This window comes from Rhinichthys klamathensis, unplaced genomic scaffold (assembly GCF_029890125.1).
Source record: "Rhinichthys klamathensis goyatoka isolate OS25496 unplaced genomic scaffold, OSU_Roscu_1.1 h1tg000223l_1, whole genome shotgun sequence".
NCBI classification, from domain to species: domain Eukaryota; kingdom Metazoa; phylum Chordata; class Actinopteri; order Cypriniformes; family Leuciscidae; genus Rhinichthys; species Rhinichthys klamathensis.
Window position 1 is genome coordinate 3,795,069 of NW_026606747.1, and position 22,079 is coordinate 3,817,147.

At 42.3% G+C, this 22,079-nt stretch overlaps 1 protein-coding gene across 1 annotated transcript in view; it reads right to left on the bottom strand.

Annotated features, from left to right (window-relative positions):
• The window catches only part of LOC130097703 (P2X purinoceptor 4-like), a 56,961-nt gene extending 35,904 nt beyond the window's left edge, over window positions 1-21,057 (bottom strand). The window contains exons 1-3 of the mRNA XM_056264644.1: window positions 20,927-21,057; window positions 19,661-19,774; window positions 7,627-7,771 (exon numbers count right to left, since the gene is read on the bottom strand). Coding sequence (XP_056120619.1) covers window positions 7,627-7,771; window positions 19,661-19,774; window positions 20,927-21,057 — 390 coding nt within the window. The remainder of the gene's footprint in view (window positions 1-7,626; window positions 7,772-19,660; window positions 19,775-20,926) is intronic.
• Between the last annotated feature and the right edge of the window lie 1,022 nt (window positions 21,058-22,079).

Sequence of the window (22,079 nt, forward strand, 5' to 3'; positions counted from 1 at the left end):
TCTGATATGAATAAAACACGTCGCCAAATATATTTGAATGGATTGTTATTGCTGCTTCCATAGACACCATTGTGTATTTTACAAACTATAAATTTATTGTTTTGCTATAAATCATATCTATTTAAATGTCTGAAACCTAAAATAAACATGTGGTTAAAAACACTGAATAGTTGTGATATATGACAAGCGCTGAGCGCGTCCGTCTTTGAGTGTACACTCATTTAAAGTGTACCTATTCACACTATTTTTTCCCCGGCCTTAATTTGAGACCGGCCTTTATTTGTCCGCGTTGACCACGCCCCCGGCCACTATCAGAGGCCCGGCGTTTATTTGAATACCGGTCTTTATTTGAGGAATTACGGTATTAATGTTCTCAGTCAAGAGCAGTGAGTGATTTCCTCTTTGTGTTTTGTTAAAGGGATAGTTCTCCCAAAAAAGGACAAGCGGCAGCATATTATTACGGTCTCTTTAAGAGCTGCACGCGACGCGTCTAATATACACGCATTTGACAAGCAGATTTTCTCTGTTTGCTTTCACTTTAGACATAACCAACTTTGTTTATATAAACCGTGTGTGTATTTGACAGTATCAGCGCAATAAGACTCGAAAGATTAGTCCAGTATGCAGACTCTGTGACAGGCTTTTAGTTCCTGTGAGCGTCGGGTGTAACACGCTCAGAAAAGCGGATGTTAGAACAGCGCATCAGCACGTGAATGACATGTTTAACTAGCAAGACTTTGACGCGCATGCAAATAATGAACTTTTGTGAATTGCGGTGTCCCGTAAGTGTAACGTCTCAGGTTACTATCGTAACCTCGGTTTCCTGAGAGGCGGGAACGAGACATTAGCCAGCAGCGCCGCTAGGAGCACTCAAAACTGATAGGCGAAACTAGACCAACGTCTGCTCCGGCTTACCAAGTTGTGCATCCACTGCAATGAGGCGAAGGCTGCACTGGACAGGGCAGCAGAACGCCATAAGCCCTTGAGCACAAGAGCTAACACAGTGTCGACGGCATAGCGGTGACAGCTGCATAACCTGAAGCCACACACAGAGTTAACAGTACGTTGGAACTACTGCGTAATGTGGAAACAGCTATGTAACCTTATAGTCATAACACAGAGTTAGCAGCAATGGTAACTCTGCAATACAGACTACTGCACAGCTGGTGGTAACAGTTTCATGAGTACATTGATAAAACTCACCGAACCCATGACGCTAAGGTGGTGCATCAAACTTGGAACCCTGGCGAATGTGTTCTGAGAAGACAGCCAGCATACCTAAATCCCGTAGGCATTAAGCAACCATTTAAAGCATCGAATTCAGAGAGAAGTCTCTGTATAAAACAGCACGTCCCTAGTACCACCCACCAAGCACACAAACAGCTGGTAGACTGCTGCCAAGTGATCCACGTACATCCACAAATCCCTTACAGGGCCAACATCACTCTGAGCATCGGCATCATGCGAGGCTGAAACTCAGCAGATAAGGCGGGCAGGGATCAACCTGTGCTCTGAACGGTGTAAGCGACTTCGGAATGTAGCTTGGTATCGGACTGGGAGTGACGCTGCAGTCATCAGGTCCGAGACAATGCGACAACATTCACTAGAATGAGCGTAAGTCTACAAGTGCTTCGCTGGGGCGAGAGCCGGTGGTAAGGCCATCTCAGGGAGAGCTCCGTCTCAGCACTTGTCAGTGTGAAGTGTCTTGCTCAACCAAGGACCCAGCAGCGGACACACAAGAAGGTTCCACAGCTTGGGGCTGGGGTGCCACCTTGTAGAACATAGCCGATGTTCTATAGCCAATGTACAGAAGTGCAAATCAACACATAACTGAATGTACATAAACACAGTGCCAGTGGCCTTAGCGACGACAACTGTGAATATACGCAGTTAGAAAATAGCCCCATAATAGCATAGCACCTCAGTAAGCAAACAAACAGTCATAACTGTAGCTACAACTGTGAATATATGAGTTTGCACAAAATAACCAGTTGCCCCGATAGGAACGGGGCAATATAACAGCGTAGCACATGCACGTACAGCATTTTTCAGAAACTAAGATGCATAGTTAGATTAGGATGGCTAGCAGCACTGAAGGAAACAGGGCAGCATTACAGCATAACACATCCGTTTACGTACATACATCCAGAACTGTGAATATGCACGGTTAGATTAGGATAGCTAGTTTTGCACTGAAGGAAACAGGGCAACAAAATAGCAAAAACACGTCCTTGTACGTGCCGTGTAGTCGCCATAGCGACAGAACTGAATATGCAGTTAGATAGGATAGCTGGATGTTGCACTGAAGGATAGAGGGCAACATAACAGCATTACCCATCAGTGTGCACATATCAAACATCTGAGTGTATAATGCGGTGCAAGTCGATGAAGCGACCGAGACTGCATGAATATGCACAGTTCACATAATGGTCAGTTACGTTAGCAACATAACTGCATAACGCTTCAGTGTGGACACAGATGCAGCGCAAGTCGCCGTAGCGACACACTGTGACTATGCACAGTTAGATAGGATAGCTAGGTGCACCGAAGGATACAGGGCAACGCGATAGCATAGTCACATTAGTGTGTACAAAAACACAGCGTCAGAGGCATCGCGACATCGACTGTGAATACATAGTAAGTCAGAATAGCCGGTTGCACTGATGATACAGGGCAATATTTAGCAGCGTAAACATAGCACATCAGTGCGTAGCGTGTACACAGCGTCAGTTGCACCGCACAACCGCAATCAGAATAGCCATTTGCACTGAAGGATACAGGGCAATGTACAACGGCATAAATCATAACACATACAGTGTGTAGAGTGTACATAGACACGGCGTCAGTTGCATCACACGACAACTGTGAATATGCACTGCGTAGTAATCAGAATAGCCATTTGCACTGAAAGAAACAGGGCAATATATAATGGCATAAATCATACACATAACAGTGAGTTGTATGTACGTAACACAGTGTCAGTTGCATCGCACCACACTGTGAATACGTAGTAATCAGAATAGTTATTTGCACTGAAGGATACAGGGCAAAATACAAAGGCAAAATTCATAACACATAGTGTGTAGTGTGTACATAAACACAGCGTCAGTTGCATCGCACAACAACTGTGAATACGTACTGCATAGTAATCAGAATAGCCATTTGCACTGAAAATTACAGGGCAACATATAATGGCATAGATCCCAACACATAACGCTGTGTAGTGTGTACGTAACACAGCGTCAGTTGCATCGCACAACAACTGTGAATACGTAGTAATCAGAATAGCCATTTGCACTGAAGGATACAGGGTAACAACGGCAAAATTCATAACGCAGTGTACGGTGTGTACGTAACACAGCGTCAGCGTCAGTTGCATCGCAAGTCTGTGAATACGTAGTAATCGGAATAGCCATTTGCACTGAAGGATAAGGAACAGGGCAATATATAATGGCATAAATCATACACATAACAGTGCGTAGTGTGTACGTAACACAGCGTCCGTTGCAACGCAACAACTGTGAATACGTAGTAATCAGAATAGCCAGTTGCACTGAAGGATACAGGGCAATATCGTGGCATAAGCATAACACACACATATCAGTGTACATAAACACAGCGTCAGTGGCATCGCACAACTGTGAATCAGAATAGCCAGTTGCACTGAAGGATACAGGGCAATTTATAGCGGCATGAATCATGAACACATATCAGTGTGTAGAGTGCACGTAAACACAGCGTCATTTCATCGCACAACAACTGTGAATACGTGGTAATCAGAATAGCCATTTGCACTGAAGAAACAGGGCAGCATATAACGGCGCAAATCTTAGCACATATCAGTGTGCAGTGTGAACAAACACAGCGTCAGTGGCGTAGCGACAACAACTGTGATTACGTGGTTAAATCAGAATGGCCAGTTGCACTGAGGGATACAGGGCAATATATAAGGATATAACAGTTAAACCATAGAACATATCAGTGTGCAGTGTGTACATAAACACAGCGTCAGTGGCATAGCGACAACAACTGTGGATACGTGGTAATCAGAATAGCCATTCGCACTGAAAGAAACAGGGCAATATATGACGGCACAAATCATAGCACATATCAGTGTTTAGTCTGAACATAAACACAGCGTCAGTGGCGTAGCGACAACAACTGTGGATACGTGGTTAAATCAGAATGGCCAGTTGCACTGAAGGATACACGGCAGCCTGACGACATAAGCTGTAAGCTGTGCACCTCCATTACCAGAGCGGGGCGTCCTGACGCGGCGCTCTCCGTGGCCTGTCTCGCCACATTCCCGGTCCCACCCTCTGCCAACGGTGAAGATCCGGTTCGTTACGGGTTCGAACCGTTTTGGCGGCTGTAGCCGAATTAGGCGGGACGAGGTGCCGACGAAGAGAGACATCGAGGAAGGCTGGACGTATAGAGATCAAAAGTTTCGGTTTAATGTCTGGCCGCGGCGCGACTAAATTTTATCTGTGAGAGCTGGGATCGAACACGGGTCTCCCGTGCGACGGCTTTGGGTTTCGCCACTGAGCCACAGGGGGAAACAACCACTTTCGCGCCTTCAGACACAGAGCCATCGCCTTGCCTCGTCTCTCTGGATGCGTCTTCGCATGACTTACCATAGGACGTCGTGAAGACGGAATCTTTCTTGAAGTAGCCTGGCTGTTAGATACCGGGCTAAGTAAAATAATAAAAGTATCCTTTCCGACGAAGCCTATCGCGTCGAGTCCGTCTAGCGAGCCCGCGAAAAGGACCGGAGAGGCGACGGGCAGGTTTAAAATGTATCTGCTGCGAGAGCCGGGATCGAACACGGGTCTCTCGCGCGAAGGCTTCAGGTTCCGCCACTGGGCCACAGGGGAGAACGACTGTCAACTCTTCTTTGGGCGTGAGAGGGCCCACCAGCAGCCGCTGGCGGCAGTGGGCCTCATCCCTGCTGATGCCCGGAGTTTATGAGGGCGCGCACTGGTAGACCAGCACGTATGCCAGTCGTCCGTGAGTGCGGCCTCGGTAGATCCTTGTTTGGGTAGAGTGAGTCAATACCGCATATATGTGGCATGTAGCAGCCATCGGATGTGGGGAGGAAACATGGTGAGTAACCTCTATTGCAACTTCCACGATGACTTCAGATAAGACTTCTAGCATGAAGAAAGAGATTCTGACGTAATTGTCGCGCCAATGCTATTTATCCCGCACCGCGGACCGGTCAGCATTTGCATGTTTTGCGTCAATTGGCCAGCTGTCTCCAGCTGGCGTTATCCTATAAGATTTCAGTGAAAATGGAGAAGGGAGGAGTTCCCATATACGTCAGTATGACGTAAGTAAGGGTTAATGCCCGACGAGGTGTCCGTTGTAAGGTTTTAATGGACGACGGCGAGGTGTAAACCGGCCGACGCGCAGCGGAGGACGGTTGCCTCCGCCGAAGTCCATTAAAACCTTACAACGGACACCTCGAAGGGCATTAACCCGCTTATACCATGGTCACTTGCCAAATAAAACATTAGTTTATATTTTAATTAGGCTAAATCTAGTTTTTTTAAATAATAACTTGCCTGACGATTTATTTAGCAACTTGAGATATATAGTCCGCTCAGCTTGTAGAACCCTTCAGGTTCAAAAATGCATTTTTTTTTTCATGAAACACAAAGGTAGGCATAGTTATTTTTTTATTACACATAAAACACTATGTGTAACACTAGTCTACACTAACCACAGCCTCCGAAGCACCGCTGTAGGTCGACTCTCCGATGCTGGACTGGAGAGCCGTCAAATAATGTCGGTGACAGGCCATCGATGCGAGAGCAGTCTGCGGGCTTACTGGGCTCCGTCAGTCCGTGAGAGACTGAAGATGAAATAACGAAGTCGCTCATTGTTGTATTAGTAGGCTATGTAATATCTAACTAACGTTAGATGTTTGTTTTGATAGAGCAAATTGTTAACGGATACTTTGACTGCCTGTTGCTATGGTTACTCACAGCTGTTGTAGGCAGCGCATTTATTTATTAATTTGTAACGGTAAACAGGCAGTTTCACCAGAACTCCTTTACTAGGTGTCCTCTATCACTTTTTAACGGACACCCTGCAGCCAATCAGAATCGAGTATTCACCCAGACCATGGTATAATGTCGAAGTGACCGCCTTGAAAGGGAACTCTACCTCTGCGTTTACATGTGATGTGATGTGAATGTACGTCGCGTTGTACAGTGTGTTGAGATGAAGGCGCCAGAATTGAACTGATAGAATGCACGATACTATGATTTTTCTTCAAAAGCAGATCGTGGAGACATTTTAATCGTCCATGATCAAAAACCGTGAGACGCACACCCCTAGTTGGAAGTTTAAGTTGCTGGCGCTCATGCTTCGTTCACGGTCGTCATGTGCGCATAGGAAACACGCCACCCTATCGGCAAGGCTTATCGGCAGAAATATTCATATCGGCCGATGCAGATGATGGTCATTTTAGCTTTTATCGGCCGATACCGATGTTGTCCCGATATCATCGTGCATCCCTACCTTCAGCACATTACAATTCTGTCAAAACGGTGTCGGATGTGTTCAGCCATTAGCATATAGAGATTACAAAATGGCTATCATAAACTAGCGCTAAAAGGTACCTACATTTATGCAAAGGAGCCGGGCTGGGCTTTTTTTTTTTTATAAAAAAAAAAAGTCTATAGTCATTTTTGCTTATGGTTTAACTGAATCATCGAAGGTCAGAAGAAAGTACATTTGTCAATAAAGTGAGATTAAATGCATAAAAATAAAAATGTGATTTTATTCATTTTGAGGAATATTGGATCTTTTCTTTGTGCAAGTGAGATGAGTACATGCACACTCACATTTAATCTAGAACTACAATAACCATCATGTTTACACACACACACACAACGCCTCAGCACTTTGATTTGTGTCAACATGGGGACAAGAGAGCTGTCAGTCAAAAAAATGGAAAAACAAAGTAACTTGCATTACTTATTTGAAAAAGTAACTCAGATATTTTGTTGCACATTTTTTAAAGTAATGCGTTACTTTACTAGTTACTTGAAAAAGTAATCTGATTATGTAACTCAAGTTACTTGTAATGAGTTACACACAACACTGGGTGACAATACAGAACCAATAAAGTTTGTGTATAGTTTCTTCTTCTCTTTATCCTAATATGGTAATCGAAGTCACTGTTTTTATGCCTGTAAATAAAAAAACTGTATGCATTGTATGTAATTCTAATGCACTCTTAAAACTGATGTGTTAAAAATAACACATCCTGTATAAAACCACACATCCTGTGTTAACGCATTCGTGAGTCTAGTTAAGAACAGTACAGTTTGGGCTACTTTTAACCAAACAAGTTTTTATCCCTCTTAACAAAGACAACACAAAATTACACACAATGTGGTAAAATAGTGATAACACAAAGGCTCATCAGAACTACTGTATTATAGCATACATTTTTTTAACTGACATTGCAAACACAAAGTGGTGTATGAGAATGCAAAAAATCCTTCAGCCAGTAACTTCTCTGTGGTCATTGACGTGATGTGTTGGCACTGTCAAGAGTTCATTTGTGCAATTAAAATCATCTAGCCTGTACCTCGCACCATATCAACAGACTACCTCAGGTGGGATGATGTATTCAGCCACATCCCAGATCTGTTCACCGAGCTCGGTGGTGTTTGTTAGAGCGATGCCTTTCACTTTGGTTGTGACAGAGCTAAGGATGTTGTCAGTGTCCTGGTGGTCTCCACATATAATCACAAAACTGTATCAGAATCACACCAGAATCAAAATAAGTAATCATTACTATTGTATGCTGAAGGTCTGTGAAATAAACTGTGTGAATGTCATTTGTTTGCAAATCATTTAGGTTAGATTAGACTTAGACTTAAGCAACTTACCATAAAATCAAAGGAATCGCAGACAACTGATACGTGCGATAAACTATTCCAAGTCTGGCGGATTTTACCACTAGAATTCGTGGAGTAGAGTATTCACAAAAAAACTTCTTACACTTTTCCATTGTGATTTAGGCTGCTTGCTATAGTTGAGATGTCAACTCAATCCTCTTACGTTCTCTTCTCTTTCTGTTAGAGGAGAAGTGAAAGAGGTCTGAAGTTTTTAGGCGTGTACTATAAAGAGCGCAGAGACACGTGAGTGAAGTGTTTTGAGCTCTATTGGACAGTTAAAACCTTGAAATTTGCCTTTAGAGCACAGAACTCAAAAATTGCAAACATTCATTTATTTTCCCCATGTGATAATGAGCTGATGAGTTGAATCAGGTGTGTTTGATTAAGGACGGAGACAAAGAAAGCGTGCAGTGTTGGATATCCAGGAGCAGGATTGGGAAACACTGCTCTAGTCTAGAGCATCAAAGTGTGCACCCCTGACATATCTATTAATTGAGGGAATGCATTAATATCACTTCCCCGCCGGAACACGCCCCCCTCAGCTGGACTGAGTGGCAGAAGAGCTGCAGCGTGACTGGAGTTAATAGGGGAAACTGCGTTAACGCGAGTAAAACAAACTATTATCAGTTTAAACTAAAAGTTGGACTCGATATAGTGTTCCTTACAACTTATCAAAGATCCAGTGATCCATGGATATTGACATGCAGCCAGGAATCGTGTTTCCTGACATTTATATGTGCCTGATTTCGACGCCGGGGAAATAAATGAAGACAATTTGCCTGTAAACGTTTTATATAAATACAATATAGATAGGTCTAAATCCGAGTGATCACTTACATTAATGTTATACTGTATATCATCATATCGTCCAGCCCTAAAACTTGTATAGTTTTTTGTCAGTGTTTATTTAAAAACATCCAATTATGCAGAATATAGTCTGTTCTGTAGCTTTTTGCAGTCTGTTAAAATATACAGTACCTCAGATTTCTGGTCAAATCTAGTTGTACAGTCAATCACAAAGCTCTTTCCCGTTTTAGATGTGTTTTGTGTGATTTTCACGGCGGTCACGCTGAAAACAAATGCTGCCGCTCAGTCTTTTTGCCACTTGTGGGCGTGACCGCATTCACTCCGGCCGACGGTGACGTCATGCGCATACCCTCTATAAGACAATTACTCTATAAGAGGGTATGCGCATGACGTCACCGTCGGCGGGAAAAACGGGAAAGAGCTTTGCGATTGACTGTACAACTAGATTTGACCAGAAATCTGAGGTACTGTATATTTTAACAGACTGCAAAAAGCTACAGAACAGACTATATTCTGCATAATTGGATGTTTTTAAATAAACACTGACAAAAAACTATACAAGTTTTAGGGCTGGACGATATGATGATATACAGTATAACATTAATGTAAGTGATCACTCGGATTTAGACCTATCTATATTGTATTTATATAAAACGTTTACAGGCAAATTGTCTTCATTTATTTCCCCGGCGTCGAAATCAGGCACATATAAATGTCAGGAAACGATTCCTGGCTGCATGTCAATATCCATGGATCACTGGATCTTTGATAAGTTGTAAGGAACACTATATCGAGTCCAACTTTTAGTTTAAACTGATAATAGTTTGTTTTACTCGCGTTAACGCAGTTTCCCCTATTAACTCCAGTCACGCAGCAGCTCTTCTGCCACTCAGTCCCGCTGAGGGGGGCGTGTTCCGGCGGGGAAGTGACGTTAATGCATTCCCTCTATAGCTTCGGAATGGATTAAGGTATTAACTTACTTTTTTTTCTATGAAAAAGCTGACATTCGTCTGCGTAATAATGAGTAGACTGTGTTGACTTCCGCGAATGATAAGAGTAGTCCTTACCGGACACCATGTGTCAAAATGATTGATGACTTCCGGTTGCCCTTGACCTTTGACCTTTTCCGGTCCCGCCTTTTCCGGGTGTGCATCCGGTATAGATAAGGATTGACCTATTGACCCCACCCATCCAATCGATTATGCGTTTTGACAGGTTGTGCATCCGGCGTCTATTGATAAGGGTCGAGCAGTTGACCCCGCCTATCCGATCAATGAAATGTTTTGACAGTTTGACCATCTGGCCTGTATTGATAAGGGTTGTGGTGTTGAGCTATCTGATCAATCAAGTGTTTTGACATAAGCATTGTGCGTTTTTATGGCAGAAAGTTTGAAGCGGTTGTTATAGAACATGTATCACAGGCATTCCAGAGGCCATTGTGGTTTCCTGTGTAATGTGAGCCGAAAAAAGTCAGTGTCACAGGGCGTCCCTCTCCTCCCTCTGCATGTGTGTCACAGACGCTCCCCCTACCTCTGCAAGTGTGTCACGGGGGTTCTCGCATACCTCTCCAGCTCTGATATCTGAAACAATGTTACATAAACAGGGTCTATCGTTTAAAATATTATTCAAATGAAACTAGAGTTGAAAAACATACTGATCTTTATAAATGTATAAACGAAATGATTATAAAACAATTTAAGTTGAAAACGTACTGTTAAAATGGTGTAAATGAAATGGTTATAAAATAATTTAACTAAGGTTGAAACATACTATTCTTTATAAATGTATAAATGAAATGGTTATAAAATAATTTAACTAAGGTTGAAACATATTATTCTTTATAAATGTATAAATGAAATGGTTATAAAATAATTTAACCAAAGTTGAAAACATATAGTTAAAATGGTGTAAATGATATGGTTATAAAATAATTTAACTAAAGTTGAAAACATGCAGTTAAAAGAGTATAAATGAATCGGTTATAAAATAATTTAACTGTATGGTTGAAACATGCAGTTAAAAGTTGTAAAACAAAAAACAGCGTTTCTCACGAATGAGTTTACAATGTCTATAATAGTAAACAGTCGTGACTACAGTGTCTATAAAAGTAAACAGTCGAGTTACAGTGTCTATAAAAGTAAAAGCATCGTGTCTCATGTATGCCTATCCGTGCATGCCTGTCTGTGTATGTGTGTGTGTGTGTGTGTGTGTGTGTGTGTCAGGGTGTCAAAGCAGTAAACAATCGATCTCTGATACACGAGATGCGGTCTGTATTCGTACAACCGATCCTAACATCGATATGACGTCTTTGTCTTCATTTATCTCCGCTGCACATGGCTGATCATGCCGGTCGTTTGTTTTTTAAAACACGGCTGGTAATCATTCTCGCGGGGCGCTTGACAGGTTTGATTAAATTATGACGCTATGGTTGCGATCTGTTCCATCACGACAGCGATAGCGACATCCTGGATGCGAAGTTATTCCTTATGCAACACCTCCATCTAGTGGCGAAAGAGCAGTATTTTTCACCGCGTGCTACAGGTGTATAAATAAAGCTCGGATTCCAGCCAAACACAAAAACATTTGTCAAATACCCTTGTCTGCAGGCCATCACCGCTCACCTTCGTCAAGATGCAAAAAAGTAAGTGTTTTATATGTTATATTAATATACTGTTTTTATACATTAGGAATAATTCATTACTGGTTTAATCATTGGTTGAGTAGTTGCTGGAGTTATTGCATCGTTTTATCTAAAAAGATTGTTTTAACTATATTATTTTTCTCTGATGTTTTTAACTGTTTTCTATGCTATTGTTACCTTTTATCTGTTATTTTTATCTGCTATCTGTTATTTTTATCCGACGCTTGATGATGCTGGATGCGTCGGTTAAAATCTCTATCATTGTTACGATATTAATTTTATACATACCCATGGCTTTTATTATGAAAAGACTAGGCCTTCCTTAATGTAGGTTGACTGTATAGTTAGCATGCCACAATGTTTTTTCTATGTTCGACAATAAACAGAGACAAACATTTTTCCTACCTTAATCGTTTCCCATATACTATCGCGGGGGGTGTAGACCGAACTCATTTCGATCTCCTATTATAGTTCTTGGCTTGGCTTATATCATCTGTATGCTAACTGTGGTTTATGTTCCATTGATTCTATGAGTAGTTGTATGACAAACTAGTTTTTTCTGCAGTCTACATGGTTCTGAAGCTAGATCGTTTTGTTTTCGCGATGTTTTAAAACCTAAAAGCCTGTTTTAACACTGCCTGAAAGTTGTTATTGTTGTTGTTAGTGTTTTAAAGCTGGCGCCACATAACACCCCCTAGCCACGGGTAGACACGTACTTCATCCTGATTTGTGAATTAGCTCCATCTAGCGGTTGTAAATGGTATGACATGTGAAATAGGTCCATCTAGTGGTTGTAAATGGTATGACATGTGAAATAGCTCCATCTAGCGGTTGTAAATGGTATGACATGCGAAATAGGTCCATCTAGCGGTTGTAAATGGTATGACATGTGAATTAGCTCCATCTAGCGGTTGTAAATGGTATGACATGTGAAATAGGTCCATCTAGTGGTTGTAAATGGTATGACATGTGAAATAGCTCCATCTAGCGGTTGTAAATGGTATGACATGTGAAATAGCTCCATCTAGCGGTTGTAAATGGTATGACATGTGAAATAGGTCCATCTAGTGGTTGTAAATGGTATGACATGTGAAATAGCTCCATCTAGTGGTTGTAAATGGTATGACATGTGAAATAGCTCCATCTAGCGGTTGTAAATGGTATGACATGTGAAATAGCTCCATCTAGCGGTTGTAAATGGTATGACATGTGAAATAGGTCCATCTAGTGGTTGTAAATGGTATGACATGTGAATTAGCTCCATCTAGCGGTTGTAAATGGTATGACATGTGAAATAGGTCCATCTAGTGGTTGTAAATGGTATGACATGTGAAATAGCTCCATCTAGCGGTTGTAAATGGTATGACATGTGAAATAGCTCCATCTAGCGGTTGTAAATGGTATGACATGTGAATTAGCTCCATCTAGCGGTTTTAAATGGTATGACATGTGAAATAGGTCCATCTAGTGGTTGTAAATGGTATGACATGTGAAATAGCTCCATCTAGCGGTTGTAAATGGTATGACATGTGAAATAGGTCCATCTAGTGGTTGTAAATGGTATGACATGTGAAATAGCTCCATCTAGCGGTTGTAAATGGTATGACATGCGAAATAGCTCCATCTAGGGGTTGTAAATGGTATGACATGTGAATTAGCTCCATCTAGTGGTTGTAAATGGTATGACATGTGAAATAGGTCCATCTAGCGGTTGTAAATGGTATGACATGAGAAATAGGTCCATCTAGTGGTTGTAAATGGTATGACATGCTGATTTGATTTTAGGATCGATAATCTTTTTTAACTTAATTAATGTAATTAATTTCATTTATTTATTATTATTATAATTTTTTTTATTTGTTATTTTTATCCATGGTGTGTGTGAGTGTGAGTGTGAGTGTGTGTGTGTGTGTGTGTGCCTAATTTGTTAAAAGAACAGCCATTTAGATTCTAGCGTCAGTTACCCTCTCGAGGCTGAAGGTTGTAGATGCGGGTTGCATTACATTACACGCGTATGTGTTTTATTATTCAGAGTTGATGTGTATAAAATCAGCTCACCAATTTGTCTTTCATGCATAAACAGGTTTTATATTTTCCAGGCACAAATACCCCGAACATCGAATTGGCTGCCTTCCAAGCCATTAACGATGCATGTGAGAACTTTTATATTGTTTTTACAAATTAAAAATGAATTATTTTATTTATTTTAACATAATTTTTAATTCGCAGTATTAGATGTCGTAGATCTTACGCATGATGATAATGATGGTGAGAGTGCAGGATCGAGCGATGAACCTTTGAGAAAGGTCAGAAAGACCGGCGGTTCCAGCACGTCCGATACCACGCCATCCACACCGCTTGCCGTACCACCCCCCAGTCCTATCACCCCGCATGCCGGTCCTCCTGCCGACCCTCTGACCATTCTACCTAACACCCCACCGGCTACTCCGCCGGCCATTGCCCCTGATACCTTGGCTATCAACCAGTCGGCTGATCCATCTACCAGTTGGCCTGATACGACAGTGTTTTACGGTAAGACTAACTACATTATCGGAAGTTTAAAAATCTAAATTGAACAAGACGATTACGATTTTGTTATTTTTCTACACAATAGGTTCGACCGGAAAGCATGATGATGTGACGGATTGGAATAGCGATCAACTGGAAGCATGGAGCTGTGGTTCTTGGGTGAGCGGGGTCGACGACGAGGTATCGGCCATAAAAACTAATCAAACTATAGATGAAAACAAGTGCTTTCACCAATCGTCGGAAGAAGACCAAGGAGACATCGATGCTGAAGAAGTAGTACCAGTGACTCGGCCAGCTGATGATGAGCATCCTACCCCTCTGATGCATGCGCTTATTGATTCAGTAGAATCATTGAGACAGCAGTTTCGTGATGCACACACCGATACACAAAACCATTTAGAGACATTGCATGCTGAGCTTCGCGACGCGCATATCGAAACACTTGGTAGAATAGAGACGCTGCAAGTTCAGGTTTGTGATGCGCAGATCGAAACACATAGTAGATTATCCTCATTTAGCCGAGATCTTCGCGGCTCTCAGCAGGAGATACATGATAGAATCGATACGCAAGATCGATTTATTCGAAATTTGGGTGACGAAATATTTCGTCGTGTCAATAGAAATGAGCACATGTTCGCCGAATTCCATCGTGAACTGATACTTTTGATTCATCATCTTCTTCTCATTCTCGTTGATCAGTCGGATGAGTAAAATAGAGTTGTGTTATCAAATCATGCATTTCATTTATTTCTATTTCATGTACGCTTTTTAATACTTTTTACATATACACTGATTTTGTACTATTTCGTATATGCTTTTTTTTTTATCTTTTATATACTTTTTTACATATACTCTGATTTTGTACTATTACGTGTATGCTTTTTATATTTCATGTTTTGGTCTGAAATCTAAAATGGAGGGTGCTAAAAGCTTTGACGCAGACGATACAGAACTGTCACCGGACGAAATCGAAATGCTAAGTATGCTTCCGAATTCTTTAGAAGACTATTTGGTTAATTTAGAATCTTCGCAACCCGTCGCTAATTTGGATCTTTTCGAATTAGCTGTAAATCCAAATATGAATTTGTTCGATCCTGTTGTGCAATTTGGCGGTGTTTTAAACAACCAACCATCGCAATCACCAGTGCTCCCTGACGGTAATGATACATCACAAGCATCGACATCAGGTAATGTTGATTCCACTACACAGCCACGATTAAGCCGCGCCGACGTCGATAGATTGATTCGCGACGGTGGGGACGTTAACGGATATCATGTTTTACCACAACCTCGTTTCAATGGCGTAACGCTGAGAAGGACTATGAATCTGAGAGATATTAACTCGACAGATTTGGCCTCTTATCATACTTACTTACACGACATGTTCGCAGGGGTTGTTAATTTTGCTAGAGAATTCGACCACAGTGCCCCCGTAATCAATATTACAGTGTCAGCCCCCAGTCTCCAAGAACCCGTCAGCGGGATTTTAACTAGCGGTAATAATTACGACATAGATTCGGTTTTTGATCAAATTGAAAAAGTTTTACAGAGTAACAATCGGCTACTATCTGACCAGTCCGTTGAAATCGACGCGTCTGTAGTCTTTAACCGACAAGGCGGGGGTCGACGTAAGCTAACAGATCTGGCTGTTGATGAGGTGATTAAAAGAAAAAAGATGAACTTATTCTGCCCCACAAATATTTCGAATAATTTGTGTTTCTCCATCTGTCTCGCCCGTTTTCTTAGCCCCCAATTACCCGAGAACGAGTTAGAAAAACTGGCTATCACTATCCAAAACAACGCCGGCATCTCAATCCAAGATCGAATCGGTCTTGACGACATAGCATCGTTCGAACGTGCGCTAGACATTAAAATCGTTGTATTTCACAGATCTAATGCTATGATCGTAGAAACGTTCAAAAATTCTGACGAACCCCACCCAAAAACGGTTTTCCTATACATCCACAAAGATCATTATTACATGATACTGAATTTGGAGGGATTCATGGGTTCTAGATACGTGTGCTCATTCTGCTATAAAAGTTATAGCTGTCGCAGAGACCATCGATGTAAGCATGTCTGCAACATCTGTTTCGACGCGGATTGTTACACGTTCCCTGTAAGAATCATACATTGCCCCGATTGTCTGCGTTACTGTAAATCTGCCTATTGCTTCGAAATGCATAAAAAAAACTCACCTCCCGGTAAGGAACACCCCGCCTGCAATATTATAAAATTTTGCAAACTATGTAACAGGCGTTATGACGTTAAACCAGGCGACAAGAAAACCAAACACACATGTGCCTTGGACAGATGCGAGCATTGTCGAGAGCGTCTGACGGGGGTTGGTGAGCATCAATGCTTCATACAACCCCTACCGCCTAAGGAATCGTGTGAGAAATACATCTTCTACGATTTTGAAACACGTTACGAGAACGGCAGACACGAGGCCAATTTTGTTTGCACCATCACATTCAAAGGGGAGAAATTTACCGCTCATGGTACCGACTGTATCGCTAAGCTAATCAATCGCTTCAGACAACCGCGATATAATGGTTACTGCTTCATAGCGCATTATTCATCCCGATTTGACTCCTTTTTAATTCTTGAGTTTTTCAGCAAAGCCGGGATAGCGTTGGACGTCATAATTCATGGCTGCAAATTAATTTTCATGTACGATGAGGCGTATGCCCAGCGATATATCGATAGCTACTCATTCTTCCCAATGGCTCTTGCCAAAATGCCCGCGGCGTTAGACTTAACGACGACTGAAAAAGGTTACTTCCCCCACCTTTTCAACAGGGTGGAAAATGAGAACTATTTCGGGCCATACCCTGACAAAAAGTTCTACAATTACGATAACATGTCGGTCAAAGAAAGACAAAAGTTTTGCGAGTGGTACCAGACGGTTGAGGGCAAGTTCTTTGACTTCAAGAAAGAACTGCACGAGTACGGTGTTAACGACGTCGTCTTATTACGTGAAGGATGCATGAAATACAGGGAGTCTTTCATGCATTGCACCCAACTCGACCCTTTTTCGTTCACGACGATCGCCGGCTGTTCGATGGGGGTCTTCAAAACACATTATCTCACCAGAAACACGCTCGCCCTCACTCATAACAAAGCGTACGTCCATCAGAATAAGGCATACTCGAGCGGTTCAATTGAATGGCTCGAGTATATAAAAAAGACTCGAAACGTAGACATCCACCATGCCTTAAAGCACGGCGAAGTATCGATCGGTAAGTACTTTTTAGATGGATTCTATGAACACGATGGTATTCGACACGGTCTAGAGTACGCGGGTTGTATTTTCCATGGTCCATCATTTTCAAAGATTTTGAACCGATTGAAAATTATTACGGCCTTATCAAAGCGACCGTGTACCCTCCCCGCAAATTACTGCATCCGGTTCTCCCTTACAGATGCCAAGGAAAACTCATGTTTCCCCTTTGTGCCGCGTGTGCTCACGAGCAAAACCAGACCACGAGCTGTACCCATACGGATAAGGAAAGAGCCCTCTCCGGTTGTTGGGTGACTATCGAGCTTTTTGGTAGCCAAGATAGACGAGGTTTGGCATTTTCCACAACAGTCAGACACGTTGTTCGCCGAATACGTAAAAACATTCTTGCGTTTGAAACAGCAAGCGTCGGGCTACCCGTCGAATGTTGTCACGGATGCTGAGAAAGAGACTTACATTCGCGACTATTTTGAAAAAGAGGGGATTCAACTAGACCCTGAAAAGATTAAGTACAACGCCGCCCAGAGGGCAATCACAAAATTAATTATGAATAGTTTGTGGGGGCGCTTCTCTTTAAGACAGAACTTGCCTCAAACGACTCTGGTGAGCGACCCCGAAGATTTCACCAGAATCGTTTTTGGTAATACCGACACATTGACGTATTTCTCATTCATCTCAGAAGACGTTGCTCTCGTCCAGCATAAACCGTCCAAAGAGGATGTTTGCAAGGCACGCGACGTGAATGTTTTTGTAGGGGCCTTTACTACCGCGCACGCCCGACTGGAATTGTACGAATTGATGGATAGACTCGGCGAGCGACTGTTATACTCTGACACAGACAGCGTCGTATTTGTGTCTAGGGATGGGGACTGGGAGCCTCCGTTGGGGGATTATTTGGGGGATCTTACTAGCGAATTAGACGATGATGACCACATAACAGTCTTTTGCTCGAGCGGGCCCAAATCGTATGGTTTTGAAACGGTCAAAGGTAAATCGTGCATGAAGGCTAAGGGGATAACCCTGAATGCTAAAAATTCCCAAGCTATCTGTCTCGAATCCCTGATTGGTCTGGTTGACAGCTATGTGACGTCGCATGATGGATCCAAATACATCCTGGCTCAGACGGAAGACATTGTGAGGAATAAAAAGTCTCTCACACTGCACAACAAATCAGTCGTTAAAAGGTTTAAGGTGGTCTATAATAAACGTAGGCTTCTGTCTGATTTCACCACACTTCCTTATGGCTACTGATCAGATGATGCATAGTGGGGGTCAGGATGTTTCCGATTTTGATTTCAGACTTCAATACCCTTTCAGTTGTGTCGTGAGTGGGCCTTCCAACTCTGGAAAGTCATATTTTGTAAAACTTTTGTTGGAAAAAGGTTTGAATATCATTTCCATGAAAATTGAAAACATTGTTTGGTTGTATGATTGTTGGCAGACTTTGTATGATGATTTACTTCAATTGTACGACATTAAATTTGTGCAAGGAATACCCCAGACTCTGAATGATGATGATTTACTGCCTGTCACCAAGACAAACTTGCTCGTGGTGGATGATTTAATGGATCAAGCTAGCGGTAACGTGGAACTTCAACGTGTTTTCACCCAATACTGTCACCATCGCAATCTCAGCTCTATCTACATAGTGCAAAATTTATTTGCCCAGGGTAAGTCCAGCCGAACCATAAGCTTAAACGCCAATTATATTATTCTGTTTAAAAATCCACGAGACGTCAATCAAGTGGCGATGCTAGGACGTCAAATGTACCCGGGAAACACAAAATACTTTATGGAGTGTTATCACGACGCTGTCGATCGGGCTTTCGGCTACCTAATGATAGACTATAAAGCGAAAACTCCGGAGCAGTACCGTCTCAGAACAGGCTTACTTTCCGACCGTCAAGTGGTTTATATCCCGAAAAAAAGAAGAACGCTATAAATCACCATGTCTGCCAGACTTTGTAAACATTTGCCTGTGTTAAAACTGTTACATAAAGCCAGTCCTAAACAGCGACGTCTTATTTTACAATCGGCGTCCGACGAATTCATTTTAGCGCTGTGCGAAGTGGCGCTTAACATCCTCTACGGTACCATCCCGGTCAATAAGCAACAGTATCGAAAGTTGAAAAAGAGAAAAGCCGAAATCAAATTTGTAGCCGATAAAAAAATCGGCATAACGGCCAAGAAACGAGTCTTTAACCAGAAGGGTGGGTTCCTGCTGCCACTCCTAAGCGTCGCAGTACCCTTTATTACAAGTTTAATAGCGAATCGATAGGATGGAGTATGCAGAGAAGATGTATTTAGTTCCGCACCATCAACTGGATAAGATGAAGAGTGAAAACCCCCGCGAGAACATTCAACGGAGCGTAGAGAACGGTTTGGATGACGCCATAAGAAATATTCTACGTCACACAGACTTGAATCCGTACGAAAAAGCCAAACTTTACACCAATACCCTTACCAGGTTTTTGAACATCGTTAAACAAGGCGATCGTGAGAGTAGCGTTTTAACGCTTTCGTTACCTAATACTGATTCCGGTCATAAAGATGAACCAGAGGGGGGTGCTGCTGGTGCTATCGTTGAAGACGGCAGAGCTGTGGGGGAGAATATTATCGATGAAGTTCTGAAGAATGTCCCTTCGAGAAGCATGAAAAACAGCAGATACATATTAGACAAGATGTCTAAAGCTAATGGTCTAAGCGCATGGAACGAATCGGGCGAGTTTGTGTTCAGGGGCAACACCGTACGAGGGTCGCACATGGTCGATTTGTTAAAAAATGTTACGGCCCCTCAAAAGGTTAGGGATGATCGGAGACCTATAGGATGGACAGAGTTTCTACGAGCGTTTGCTGAATTAAACATCCCATTTTCTACAGTGCCGAATCAGCAGGTCAGACACAAAATTAACTCTCTAAAGCGTAAACCCGGCACCCCAAGCCCTCGCCGTGTTAGACCTTATAAAAAAACACAACGATATTCGCCTTACGCTGTTCCAGAGTCCAAAGACACTGTGTTTAAATCACCGACTCTCAAACGAAAGCGATGGTTGGAATTTTAACGAATCTTTCTACTCTATGTATACATTAAATAAAAGACGATAAACAAATATATAATGATTTTAAGCTTTTTATTTATACGTCAAACACGTTTGCACACAGTGAATGCATGATAACATTTTATCATTACAAGCATACGGTCTTAATCTCTTCACAAATAGGGACACCATTTTATCATTTTTAATAGAATCATCAGTGTATAATTTCATCACATGGTTATAGTCATAGCCTCTAGCTAGATGATAGAGAAAAAACACACAATGCTGTCCGCAGGTATCCGATGAAAAATCCTGGACACGTCTGCCGGAATGTAACACATCAACATCGTTGGTTGTTAGAAAGTTATTGATGCTGATTGGAAAGCGGGGGCTGTCGGGTGGATTGCCGAAGCTATCGAAAAAACAAGACGGTCCATCTTGGGTTAAATAAACGGCGACCCAATGCTCTCCCGGCAGCTGTGCAGGGTGAGTGTTTATGATCGCCATCGAGGGTAAGATCCTCAGCGTTTTTTTGGGGAGTTGATCGCATGGTAGCACCCCGAGAAAATGAATCCTGCACGTAATTTTATCCATGATAGCGGCGAGTTGTAGCGTATTCATCTCAGTAGTAATCGACTAGTACCTGTCTACGGTTAGACAGTTCTATAATCGAGTCAAATACCGAGTAAATTAATAAATTAACGGTATTGGTTGTGGTTGTCTGAATCGTGCTTCGAGTCTGATATTCCCGGACTTGATGAGGGATATGTGCTGACCGCAGTCTTCATCAGGCGTCAGGTTAAATGCATAAAGTGTGTATCCGTTCAGGAAATCACCTCTGTCTATGGAGAGTGCTTGGTTTTTAAGATGTCTCCCCGTCGTCATCGCCAGCTGATAAAATTCGCGTACTGCCGAACCAGCTCCGAAATTAGGTTGTAGAGGCTTTGCGGGGAATTGTTGTCCGTCGACATAGACGGCTAGGAACTCCAGGTCGTAATGTTTGAATGCAAATGGATTTTTTTCGTAGGAACCGGTGAATGCGTCATTGTCGACCAGAGCTATGACGATAGATTTTGGTAGGGTTCCTAAAAACAGATTTTCTTGATTTGAAACACGCGTCCCCTCAGGTATGGAGAAATTTTTTAGAACCACCCTATCTATGGGATACTTGGCTGTTGTCGAGAGTAACGCCTGGGCATGTCCCAGTCTCACCGGCGGTGCTACAGTGACTTTCTTGACAAATAGGGATGCCGACTCTATTTTTATTTTGTAAGCCACATCATCGCACCTCATCAGACAGAATTCATCTTTTGCTCTAATTAGGCGTATTTTGATGTCTACACCGTTTAACAAAAGTTTTTCTTGAAAGAATATATCGCTATGTATAGGGGCCATCAGTTCCACCACCTTGCTTTCGCTAGTGTAGACCGATCTCTTCGTCAGCCCTGCGTTACGTCCGACTGGGTCGTTAGAATCCATATGACCAGAACTGTCTTTGTAAAACAGTCCGGCGGAGAAAAGAGATTCCAGAGAATCTTTACTATAGTTGATCAGACTCTCTATGATGCACCGATAAGGATAGGTGTTCGAACTCTGCGATATCAGACGATCGCCTAGGGTCACGTCGACTTGTGAAAATATAGTGGCTCCAGGATAATTTATTAACGCCACCCTTGCTGGATGTACGATGTCTGCTCCATTAGGTCTTGTGATTTTCAGGCGTAGGTAGAGCATCGTGTTATTTAGATCTACATAATCATCCCCGTTCCCCGCGATAAAAAACTCTAATGGGGCGGTGTCCGATATGGCGGATAAAGGGGCTACTTCTAAATAACTGTTTTTCTCAATAACCGTCTGTGTCAGCGGGACTGTAAATAAGTCCAACTCGGACTTGATGCATTCTCCCG